This window comes from Scomber japonicus, chromosome 1 (assembly GCF_027409825.1).
Source record: "Scomber japonicus isolate fScoJap1 chromosome 1, fScoJap1.pri, whole genome shotgun sequence".
Lineage (NCBI taxonomy): Eukaryota > Metazoa > Chordata > Actinopteri > Scombriformes > Scombridae > Scomber > Scomber japonicus.
In genome coordinates this window covers 34896584-34909041 of record NC_070578.1, presented here as the reverse complement: position 1 = coordinate 34909041, position 12458 = coordinate 34896584, and the positions used below count along the sequence as shown (strand labels likewise).

General features: G+C 40.1%; 1 protein-coding gene across 1 annotated transcript; it reads right to left on the bottom strand.

Moving 5' to 3' along the window:
* Positions 1–520: 520 nt before the first annotated feature.
* Positions 521–1699, bottom strand: socs4 (suppressor of cytokine signaling 4). Its single transcript, XM_053315062.1, has one exon. It carries the CDS (start codon positions 1697–1699, stop codon positions 521–523), a length of 1179 nt encoding a protein of 392 aa, XP_053171037.1.
* Positions 1700–12458: the final 10759 nt, after the last annotated feature.

The following is a 12458-nucleotide window of genomic DNA, read 5'->3' as shown; positions in this document are numbered from 1 at the left end:
CTGATTGTACTGAAGTCATAAAAATGCTCCTTAAAAACTTAGTGGGGGTCAAGGTTTAATGTCTTGATGGTGGTTTGAGAGAATCCTTGTTCCATTTAAGTCATTAAAGCTTATGTTTTGGGGTTGTTTTTGTTTTTCAGCGTATCACACTCAGCTGTAGTGGTTTCTTTCTTGTCCCATGAGCTTAACCATTAGCTACAGTAATGACAATGAAGAAGGTGCAAAGCAGACAGCCTAAATCCGGGTTTCAAAGTATCCCTTTAGTACTTAAGGATGATGAAACAGACATTACATCCATGATTTCCTGTAGCAGAGGAAGCGGATCATCCGTTCTGGGTCTCTCTCCTGATGCATCAAGATCAATAAAGATCTAACAAAACAATCATTTGTTTGCTCTCCAGTTCTGCACTTCTTAAAAGATTTGCACCAGCGATGACAGTGCTCTTGCTTCCTTGACAAGTTTAATTGCCTTTGCTTGTCCCAGTCTTAGCCCCCATGGTATGAAGCCTGTTGTGGGCTGTCACACAGCACAGGCCCCGTCACACTTGATGTGATACTGTTGGAGGTAGTCCCTGAGCTGAGGCGGCAGTGGCAGGTTCTCTATGCCCTGGTATGTGGTGCAGCTACAGATCAAAGCCCTGCACAGGTGCTGGAGGGAGAAAGGAAAGGTCCTGGGTAACGGCTGGGAAAGAAGGGGCTCAAAGAAGAGGCAGGTGGCTGGGTCACTGTAGTGTCTCAGCAGGCCTGTCACACTGGGATCTCGGTACATGCATGGGTCCCGCACATCAAAGCTGAAACGTTTGCCGTTCTGCTCAATGCGTGCATGCAGGGAGCGGCTGTAGCGTCGAAAGCTGACCGAGAAGAGGAACTCATCCTGGGCAGAGTCTCGGAGCAGAAAGGTTCCCTCTGGTTGACCCTCTAGGAGCTCCTCTGCCTCAAAGCGGTTCAACACCCCCCAGTAGCAGGGGTTGTTGTTGATCTGGAGGAGATCAGGAACCAGGATGTAGTCCGTGTGGCTGCAGATGCCCTCTGCTCCCCCATGAGGACAAGTATCCCCGTCCTCCAGACTGGTGCCCACAGGCCCAGGGGAGCAGCAGATGTCCTCCCAGGAGAGGGGTGTGTGTGGTGGGGAGATGGAAGACGATGAAACACTGGGTTTGAGGGTAGCCTCCAGGTCCTTGAGGGCATTCGGATGGGTGACGTGATTTTTTATAAGGTGCCAACAGCGGGCAAGTTCAGACTTGGGTGAGAAGGGACACTTGTCCTGCATGAGCTCCGAGACGTGGATCTTGCGTTTGGACCAGAAGAGCACCGAGGAGGGACGAGAGGAGCCCGGTGGGTGGTGATGATGATGGTGATGGTGAGAGCGCAGAGGTAAACACTGCCCCACAGCATCCTGGAACTTCTGCCGCAGCGATCGCCGGGACAAGGCCTTTCGACACACTGCATCAATGTCTGCAGACGTCAACGTGTCCCCAAGTGTGGTGCAGCTACATTTTCTCTCTCTACGCCGCCTCGGACAGGATGTTGAACGCACACCCAGCTCCTCTGTCCCCTCTGCTTCAAGCCCTCCTGGACTCGACCCATTGCGAGAGTTTCGTGAGCGCTTCTTCCCTCGCCAAATATAACTGTCAGCACTCCAACTGCGGATGCCACATTTGGGACGAGTGTCTGAGCCTCGTGGTTTCTTCTCTGACATGGCTGCTTCCTCGTCTTTCTCTGTGACACATTTGAAAACAGACAGTCATAACAGGATTACAAAACCTCGTATCATTCATACATTCATAAAAGCTCTATGTATACCGGACTTTTAAAATACAGCCTATTGTCACAAGCCAAAGTACAACTTAGCACACTTTTTCTCAACAAATGTCTCATCCTTTATGGTATTGGACAGACCTTTTCTCTTTAGCACTATTGTCTTCTCTCCTGTTTTTATGGTGCAATAAACAACTTGCATGCATTACATGCTCTAAATAATGCTCTAAATGATCAAATCAACAGTATTTCAATGAGTTTTTAATTACAACACTGGATTCTTTATTCACATTTTTGTTTCTCTCAGTGATTATGATCTTAATTCTTACCCCCAAAAAAGACCTTTCAAAAACTTTGGCTTTTACCCTGTTTGTGCACATGACTGTTATCTAATCATTGGGTACTGATAGGCTGATGCAGAGTCTACTGATTTTGTTGTTGTTGTTGTTTATTTGTTTTATGATCATCTCCAGTGGCAATAAATCAAATTAAGACTGCGGAAGAACATGAACCAGTTTCCGTTAAACCACAGAAATTGGTTTAACATCTACTCAGGCTACAGAGTTTCATACTTTACTCTGAGATGGTTTTGTTGGAGTTCTGTTACGCTGCTTCGAAAGCTTTTATTATTTTCATAAAGAGTGAAGTTTGATAGTCTATTATAATGATATCGATAGTTTGTAGCAGTTTTCTAATCGTGCTGAACAGACTGTTAGCAGCAGGAGGTTTAAAAGCATAAGCTGGTAATCACTCTCTGTTATTATTAACTCTTTGAAGATTAATACAAGAGATTATCTTACCTTCCAAACAGTGTCAGAAAGACAGCTTCGCATCCATGCTATGCCCAGTTGTTCATTGTGCATTAGCGGACATGTGTGACCAGCCTGCAGCCTCGCCAGCTCTAACAGACGGCAGACTGCTCTGCTTCCTATATAATTATGATGCCAAATCCCTGAGGGGGCAGCAGTTTCCTCCCCGCCAGGGCCGGGTCTGAATGAATGAGAGGAGGTGGAGTGGGGTCGAGCTGGGAGAGGGAAGGGAGGGGGTTGTAAGAGGAGGGTGGTCTCAGGTTAATGGCAGTAAGGCATCCTCTGCTCTCCCTTACAGCTCCTTTACTCTCTCATTGATGAATTCCATCTCCAAAAGAAAAGAGGAAAAAGATAAGAGAAGCAGGAAAGAGCTTTTTCATTCACAAAGCGAATTATTCTTGCTTGTAATTCTATTTCTGAATGCTGATTTGAGTCATTTTAATGTAATCAGAGGACCATAGCTTAACTCAAAGCATTAGAGCACATCGCATGGGAAGAAAATGCCTGTCTGTGGATGCTGCCAAACTACAGACAGATTATTCCCCTGGTTTACTAGCAGCCTGTGTGGACTTACTCAATACCCGCTCAGCAGACTTTGTCCAATTAACAGTTCAGCCTCAGTGGAGGTTACAACAAACCTTTTAAAAAAGCTTCACTTATTGATTGAATAATCTTTGAGTTTCCCATGTTAAAACTTCCAGCAAGTGCTGCTGAAAGGACTCATCTGTCAAGGTGATGTCATACACACGTTGTATGTGTCGGAGCATGCTGCTGGCTCTCCATGACATTTTGGGAAATCTATAATTCATGAAACAAACAGACTACATCTATCAGACAAATAATATTACTCCCAGTGGTTGTAGTTTGCATGCTCTTTCAGCTCTAACAGATAAAGGATAGTCATCAATAAATGCCTGACATCTCAGATAATGTAGTGACACTCAACTTCCTCTTAACTGAATATTTAATGCTCTTCACATTATCACACAGCCCAGCAGGATGATAACGGCACATGTCCTGGCACACAACCAAATCAATTTATCTGACTGCAAACTCTGCAAAAAAAAACATAAGAAACTGAAACTAAACAGTCCAAAGTTTCAAAAGGATTCGACACCTTCAGGAAAAACTGGGTCAGCTAAGTTAACAAATACAGTTTAAAGCCAGTGTTTTTCCTTACCTTACTTTCTTCAATGTGTTGTTACAATGTTGTGTTCTAGGATGAGAAAGAGAAAGTACAGACCAAAATGGTGTGAATAAAAATAACTTTTCTGTCATTTTTAAATCTCAAAACTCATGAATAATCCATTTGGTTGGTGTCTAGATTCATTTATTAGTTGACTATTAACTTAATTGCCAACTACTTTGATAATTGATAAATAGCTTGGAGTCATTTTTTTAATATTTGTCTCTATTTAAGAATAAATGTGCCAAATTCTCTGGTTTCAGCTAGTGTCTGTACCAAATTTAATCTCAATCCATGTGATAGACTAGTTGAGATATTTCACATTAATTCAAAATCATCAGCCTCATGGTGACACTGGAGGAAAAGTAATTGGATCATGAAAGTCTGTAGGATTCGTCCTCTGGGTACCGTGAATCTCTGCACAAAATTTCTTAGCAATCCTTCGAGTAGTTGTTGAGATATTTCAGTCTAGACCAAAACAAGACCCGATTTCACTCACAGGGCTTAAAAAGAAAAGACAGTACATTTATTAAGTTATAAAACTTCTAATAAGTTCCTTTTCCTACTTGTTAATTATATCAGATCTTCCTGGATTAGTCTGTTGCATTATTAGTTGTATTTAATCAACTGTGTAATCGGATTACATGAAGACAGGATGGCCGTTACTAGGCAACACTTTCACCATGTCATTCACAGATTCTCAGAAACTCACCATTTACCGCACACTCCATGAAACATTCAACCTCTCCTTTGAACGACAGCACAAATTGATTGAGCAGAGTAATGGATTAGAGAGAAAACACGCACGCACATACACACACACACACACACACACACACACACACACACACACACACACACACACACACATAAAAACACACAGTCAGGTGAACCACAGAGAGGAAAACACGTGATTTGAAGTGGAAAACGTTATTTACAGTATATATAACAATCTGTGTTTTAATCAGTCACAGCTATAGTCTTATTTAATTATATGCAATACTGTAACTTTACTTTTCCTTAATAACATCAATACAACACCACAACAAACCAATAATAGTCATTTACTGAGGAAGGTTTGTAGTTTGTTAATAAACGAGTTGATTTCATATAAATATTTATTCTTCCAAAAAAAGACAGAGGTGTCAGTATCACCATATTTGCAAAAATTATATATAATATATTACACAGTTTAACATTAAAAATAGAAATTACAGTCATTCAAATTCTAGAGGTTGTGGAAAAGAGGAAGGAAACATGATCTGTATAATAAAAAATAAAATAATTGGATCATTAAAGATTCCCTACAGACATGTTTTAAGGCTTAATACAAAAAAAAAGTCAATTACTTACAATTAGACCTACTCCTACTCCCTAATTGAAAGGTTTGGAGGTGTTTCTGAATGCATGACACCAAATATGATTTACCAAGTTATTCTTTATAAAAGGTACCATAATGTGCAAAGCCATTTTATTATATTATTTTTTTTAAACATTAACGATGCTCAACCCACAGAAGAGCTCAGTAATTATCAAAAGCAAAACTTTAAATTGTCTGCATTAATATCCAGAATGAAGTTGATTTTATCTGCAATTCTGTTTTGTTTTAGTCCGTTTTGCATTGTTGATTGTAGTTTTTATTTATATTTTAGTTAACTACAGTATTTTTTCACTGCTAGTTTTAGTTTTAGTCTTAGTTTTCATGTGTGTACGACTGATTTATTGAGACACAAATAAAACTGAAGTGCTTAAAAAAAGAGGATATTAATACAACTTTCATGCTGTTGGTGCACAGGGCAGCCATATTGAATTTTGAGGTTGGAGCTGGTGAGGTTCCTCCGACTTTAGAGGGCATTCCCAGTTGAAATTTCCAACTGGGAACATAGAAATTCGGACTAAAAACTGCAACTCTAGGCTTCAAACCAGCTCCAGTGCAAACTTATGACATCAAACCTCACTTTATCCATCATTATACACAGTCTATAGTTTGATGCCTGCCCATATCTGCTGTGCCTACATGCATACTTATAACTTGTGTCAGTGTTGCTTGGTGCAGAGGTTTGCCCAGGAAGTGCCTCCAGCAGCAGAGAGTGAAATCCAGTCGGCCCATTAACCTGCTGCAGCCAGCCAGGACTCGACCAGGGCCTCGTATCAGTCCACATTACAGAGGCATCGATCCCAGGAGCGGCACAGCCAACAGGAGCATGTATGAATAATTGATGCAGCCCTGAATGAATGGAACCTCTATACCCTGCTTTTATTTTTATATGAAGGCTATTACAGCTATAATTGACACAAGTGTGCATGTCAAGGGGAGTGAAACTGCAAAATGTGTGAGTTATAGTTTGTTTCCAATCAGTGTTTTATGAATGTGCTTTAAAGTGAAACCCTTGGTCATTTGGTTAGTATAAAGTTTTTAATATAACTCAGTTTAGGTATGTTCTCCTACCACACTGCAAAAACAGATGTGTAGGAGGCAATTTGGAAGAAGGAAGGAAGGAAAGGAAACAACAGACGTGAACAGAGCTGGCATCAAACATATTAAAGTGGGAGGAAACAACAAGGTGAAATTGTTCTTGCACCACTTCTCATTTGTCTTGTGTCAAAGAAACTTCATTTATCTTTTAATTTGCTTCAGTATTATAAACAGGAACGGCATAAACTGCATGTTGTCATCCTTTGTAAATATTTGATCTGTTTGCAGCACTCAGGACTATAATGAAAGTCAGCAGAGACGAGATCATTAAGCTTTTAAAACTGGGAGAAAACAAGGGAATACATAATAATTCCTCATAGGATGTTTTGGTGCTTAATAACTCCCCTACACTGTTAAGATAGCTGGATGGATTGGATTCAGTGGCTGAAAGAGAGAGGAATCAACATTTTAAAGATATTTGGACACATCTTTTGTCTCTAGACTTACCTTTCTGCAGGATTTGGATGGTTTGGATCTGGATTCAAGCTGCTACACTGGAAGAGAGATGTACGGTGGCCAAGACCCTACGGTGGCCGAGACCCGCCATAGCTGCAAATAAAAGTAACGCTGCAAACAAAAACAAACGCTGCTGCAAATAAAAAGAAACGCTGCTGCATATAAAAGAAACGCTGCAAATAAAAAGACACACCGCAGCAAACAAAAAAACGCTGCAAATAAAAACAAACGCCGCTGCAAATAAAAACAAACGCCGCTGCAAAAAAAACCAAAAAAACACCGCAGCATATAATAAAAAAACGATGCAAATTAAAAAGCCACAGCGGAAGTGGATTACCGGGGACTGTTTTTGCCGAAACACCGGAAGAAGAAAGAACAACAACAGGACTACGAATTGGAAAACGAACTAGAAAGTAAGTGAAAATGGTAGTGTTTAATGTCGCTACATGTACTTTTTAATGTGTTATTTGGTCGGGCGATGTAGCCCCAGGTTTGAAGTTGAACTGGAGAATGCCGGTGTATTGTTAGCTTCGGCTGCAGACACTTAAAACACGCTGTTCCGCCTACGGGACGGGTCGGAGGTTGGGAGGTAGCCACAAGTCCTTCTGAATGTTTTAACACCAACCCTTAAACATATTTATTCATGCCGTACATTGTTAGAAAGCATAGGTTGCCCTGATTCATTCAAGACCACTCACGAATTATATTGGTTGCTCACAGACGTAATAGTATTAGCGATTGTCTCGGCGAGCCACTCAGCTAAAGTAAAAACAGCTATAATCTCTACATACCTTCAAAGTCTTCCCTTTATCCACACCGATCATCTTATAACTCAGGACTTTCTGTACAGCTCGCCAAGTATCCATTCTTGTGAAATATGGAATCCGTTTCCATAACATCGAAATACTTTCCTCAATATGTCCATGTATTTAGTCCAACACGCAACGTAATAACACAAATAACAAACCATATACGGTCCCTTTTACGTCTTTTCCTGACCTACACGTACAAGCAACAACAACAACAACGACAGTAATAAGCTGCCGGAACTATGTAGCCTTCAGTTGTTTCCACTCTCGTTAGTGGTCTCCCCGTGTTAGCCGAAGCTAACAATACAACAAGTTCGTTTTCCAATTCGTAGTCCTGTTATTGTTGTTGTTGTTGTTTCTTCTTCCGGTGTTTCGGCAAAAACAGTCCCCGGTAATCCACTTCCGTTGTGGCTTTTTTTATTTGCATCGTTTTTTTTATTATATGCTGCGGTGTTTTTTGTTTTTTTTTTGCTGCGGTGTTTCTTTTATTTGCAGCGGCGTTTGTTTTTATTTGCAGCGTTTTTTTGTTTGCTGCGGTGTGTCTTTTTATTTGCAGCGTTTCTTTTATATGCAGCAGTGTTTCTTTTTATTTGCAGCAGCGTTTGTTTTTATTTGCAGCTATGGCGGGTCTCGGCCACCGTAGTGAGAGATGGGACAATAGTGCAGTATTTATTGTACTTAAACCGATGGTTCGGTGTAATTTCGACCTAGCGCCATATGCACCATGAGGTCTACCTAATATAAAATAGTGGAGTTAGAGCCATCAGCTGAATGGTTTAGTACAGGCGCTAACGGGACCACCAGTGTATCTGGTAAATGACCCCACTAATAATGCCTGGACTGTTATCAAACTTCTACAGTAGTACAAATAAGGTCTTTACTCATAAATCGATGCATTGGAAAGTTTGTAAGTACACTGATGGCTTTTACTCTGCTGCTACTGCTAAAGCTGTAAACATCAGAATAGAAATATCGCGTGAACGCTGTTTACAGCTTTAGCAGTAGCCGCAGAGTAAAAGCCATCAGGTAAGTGTTTATTTTTTAGTGGGGTAATTTACGAGATACACTGGTAGTCCCGTTAGCGCCTGTACTAAGCCATTCATCTGATGGCTCTAACTCCACTATTTTCCGACCAAATGAAAATAAACGGCTGAGGTGGTGTTTAGATAGACCTCATGGTGCGTATGCGCTAGGTCGAAATTACGCCGAACCATCGCTTTAATAAATACAATAAGGGATTTTATTTCTATTTAAGTTTAAATGTTATCTAAATGACATTATTTTTATAAAAAAAATGTTCTTGTTTGGGGAGTGAAAGGTAATCTAAATGACAGTAACACATGTTGATTATTTTTATGGACGCATCTGTCCTTGGAAAAATTGTACCAGAGCTTCTGATCAAATGGTGTGTGTGTGTGTGTGTGTGTGTGTGTGTGTGTGTGTGTGTGTGTGTGTGTGTGTGTGTGTCAGCTTAGAGCCAGTATACGATCATGTGAATTACAGAGATGTTAAATTGAATCAGCAGGGAGTCTCTGGCTCCACTGGTCTCAGTTGTTTCCATTGATCTCTATCTAAGACTCCTCTGACCAACTGCAGTGCTGCACCTCTCACTTTAGATACCGCAGGGTCTCGTTACATCTCACTTAAGGAAATATTCCACCTTTCTTTTTTCTTTTTAAAAAAAATCTGTGCAGCAACCTGAGCTATTAGACATTTGCCTCGAAGCACAGTGGATGTAGCACTTCATGAATTCCCTCTGTGGAGTTTTCTTCTTCATAGTGTGATTGATGTTATTATTGCTACTTTAACCCTTCACATACTGGTCTGATGCTGACTCATAATTAGTCTCGACACCAATAAACATTCATAATGTTTGATTAATCCTTAATGAAGCTGTCGGAGAGTGAACATTTATGAGAAAAAAATACACTATTCTATGGTCCAAGAGAACAATTTATAGAAAATTAAGAATACAACATTATGTTTGGATGGTGATTTTTAAAATATTGATAATATTTGTATATTTGCATATAAAAGCTGCACAAAATTTCCAAAAAGATGCATTATATTTCCATTTTAGTTTGGATACCATTTACTTTCCACAGACTGAAAACATAAAAGTTATCAATCTCACCTTTGCTTTTCCTGTTTTGACAAGTCAAAATGACTGAATCAATAAAAAGGTCTATTGATTCTCTTATAATTGGTTTCTATTCTGGTTATTTCCTGTTCCTCCACATTATGTACAGCATTCGATTATCCTTTTATGAATGGCTGAGTGTACTCCTTACTCTTGATATCTTATTCTTAATGATGTCTTTGCAATTAAATTTTTTGTACCAAAATTAAAGCTGCAACAATTAGCTGATACTGTATTTAACTATTAAATTAATTGGCAACCAATTTGATAACCAATTCATCATTTTGAGTCATTTTTTCTTCTTTCAAGAAAGAAAATCCAGATTCTCAAATGTGAATATGATCTGGTTGCTTTAGTCTTCTTTGACAGTAAACTGAATATTTTTGGATTTTGGACTATTGGATGAGCCAAAATGAGACATTTGAGAACATCATCTTGAGTTTACGGAAACTATGATCAATATTTTTCACCATTTTCTGACATTTCATGGACCAAACATTAATGAGAATAAAAATAAAAATTTCTAACCATAATAACCATGAAATTAAATGAATCTGGGTGTTAGGGAACCAATTTTACAAATGTATAGTAAATAATGTGTGTGAATAGGAGCTGGCTAAAATAAATCCACTATATATATATATATCCAGTATAATCACATTAGTCGGCACATATTCTGCAGATATCTGACTGACGCTGATAGTAAACTGTTATTTGTTTAGCTTCAGTCTGCTCAGACACTGATCCAGACACAATACACTGTGTACTGGGATATTTTTATAACTAATGAAAGTATTAGGGTGCCGCCACACTCTGGACAGTGTTTCAGCCTTATTAAGAGAACAGAGCTGACAATCGTCTCTCCTTTGTTGCAGTGACAACAGACTGAGGTCAGACTACTTCATATCACTGTACTGGTTCTTTGTTAAGTGTTCCTATGTTGTCAGATTTTAATTTCACAGCAGTACAGATGCTTTCCCTGTAGCCTTCCTCTGATTTTATCTCTTATCTCTATCTTTTCTTTTCTTTTCTTTTTTCTCCATTCCTCTTTCCAAGTTCCCTTTTTTATGAATTCCTTCTGTGCTTCCTTCCATTTTAAGTTTTTTCTTCATCTTATCTAAAAAATTAACTTCACATTGCATGCTTTTACTCTATATTTTCCTTGCTAAACTCATCATTTCTTCCTTCTAATTTGCACATTTAACAAAAATGATGCAGCTGCAGAACTTCTTTACTTTTATTTGTAAGACTGTTGGAATGAAGTGCTTCCTCTGTGGCACTGATGCTGCTTTTACTTATAAGCCAAGGATTCATGTCCTTCTTCCACATGTTAAGACACATATAAAACACAGCACATAGTTGTGTGTATCATACTGTATACACATTGTTTCGCAGCCATTAAGATGCAGACAGATATTCATCTGCTGTGGACATGCGAGCTGCTATATCGACTTTCCTCGGGGGAGATTTATTTATGTCTGCAGCCGTTCTGCTTCCCGCAAGCAAGGTGCATCCAGAGAGGTTTCTGCTAGAGCGTAACCCAAGCCAGGCACACACAGACGCATGGATATACTTACACAAGTGCATACGGCTTTTATGTATGTATTTTCTTGCAGTGGCAGACTGATGCAGTGTGGCTATGATCCAACATGGTGGCCGTTTTACTGACTGTGTGTTGGTCCTCGCTTAACCCTCCTGTCGTAAGGAAGAAAGTTAGGAAGAAGAAGAAGGAAGGAAAGGAGGGAGGAAGAAGAAGTTCTTGAAGGGCAGGGGCGAAAAGAAAAAAAAGGGCACGTACAGCACGTTCTCCTCTCACGCCACTGGAAGAGGGCACTTTAGTGTGTGTTTTTGCCACCCAAGAGGGCAGTTTAGTGTGTTTTGCCAACCAGGAGGGCACCTTAGCACGCGTTTTGGCTCCGAAGAGGCACCTTAGCACGCGTTTGGCCCTCAAGAGGCACTTTAGCGCACGTTTTTGAACAATTGGGCCTTGAGGGGGGGCAACCGCCTCACCTGCCCCCCCCCCCCCCCCCCCCCCCCCCTTAGTGCACACCACTGATCCTGTGAGATCAGCCCCAGGAAAACTGTTTTCTTCACCCACAGATGGAAGCACACACACACACACACACACCATATGCTGCTCCATGCTGTAATTACACAGTTTGTCATTGTGATATGATAAACTGAGACCGGAAGCAGCAGCAGCATTTTTTCCTCCTTTTATTGCTGTTTCACTCACATTTTTTTGGGTGAGACAGCACAGGATGTGAGTCAACACTGTTTTACCACTCTATCAGCTCATCATGTAAAGACGCCCTGACAGGACATCACAGCAGTGCATCTGAATCAATATTAAGAGGAAGAAGAGGATGAGACTCCAGCAAGATAACATAATTACTTCTTATTACTGCCGCATGTCACTGAATCACAAGCGCAGGAGAAAGCAGAGACCTAGTTAAACCTCGTTAGCATCACACTCCCTTCATACTAAACATACAGCCTCGACTCAAGACTCAAGACTCACACACTATATTTTATTTACTGATGGTTAAGAAAGCTTTTTAGTTTTTTACATAACATTAAATTACAGTAAAAGCTAAATAAGGACTTTATAACATACTGAATGGAAATACAATTAGATAATGAGGGCAGTGGTGGGAAATGGAAATCCTTGAGCAATCTGCTGTGTAACATTCGGCCTCAGTAGAAAATGAGCAACTTGGAAATCTTCCAAAAAGTGTGACAGTGAGACTGAGAAATAAAATAAAAAAGAGTTTAGTCTCAATTTTATTCAAGATTTTAAAAGAACTCTGTTTAACCCTCCTGT

Bases quoted from the DNA above. Each gene is read 5' to 3' on its own strand.
- socs4 (XM_053315062.1), bottom strand. From the start codon at position 1,699: ATGTCAGAGAAGAAACCACGAGGCTCAGACACTCGTCCCAAATGTGGC.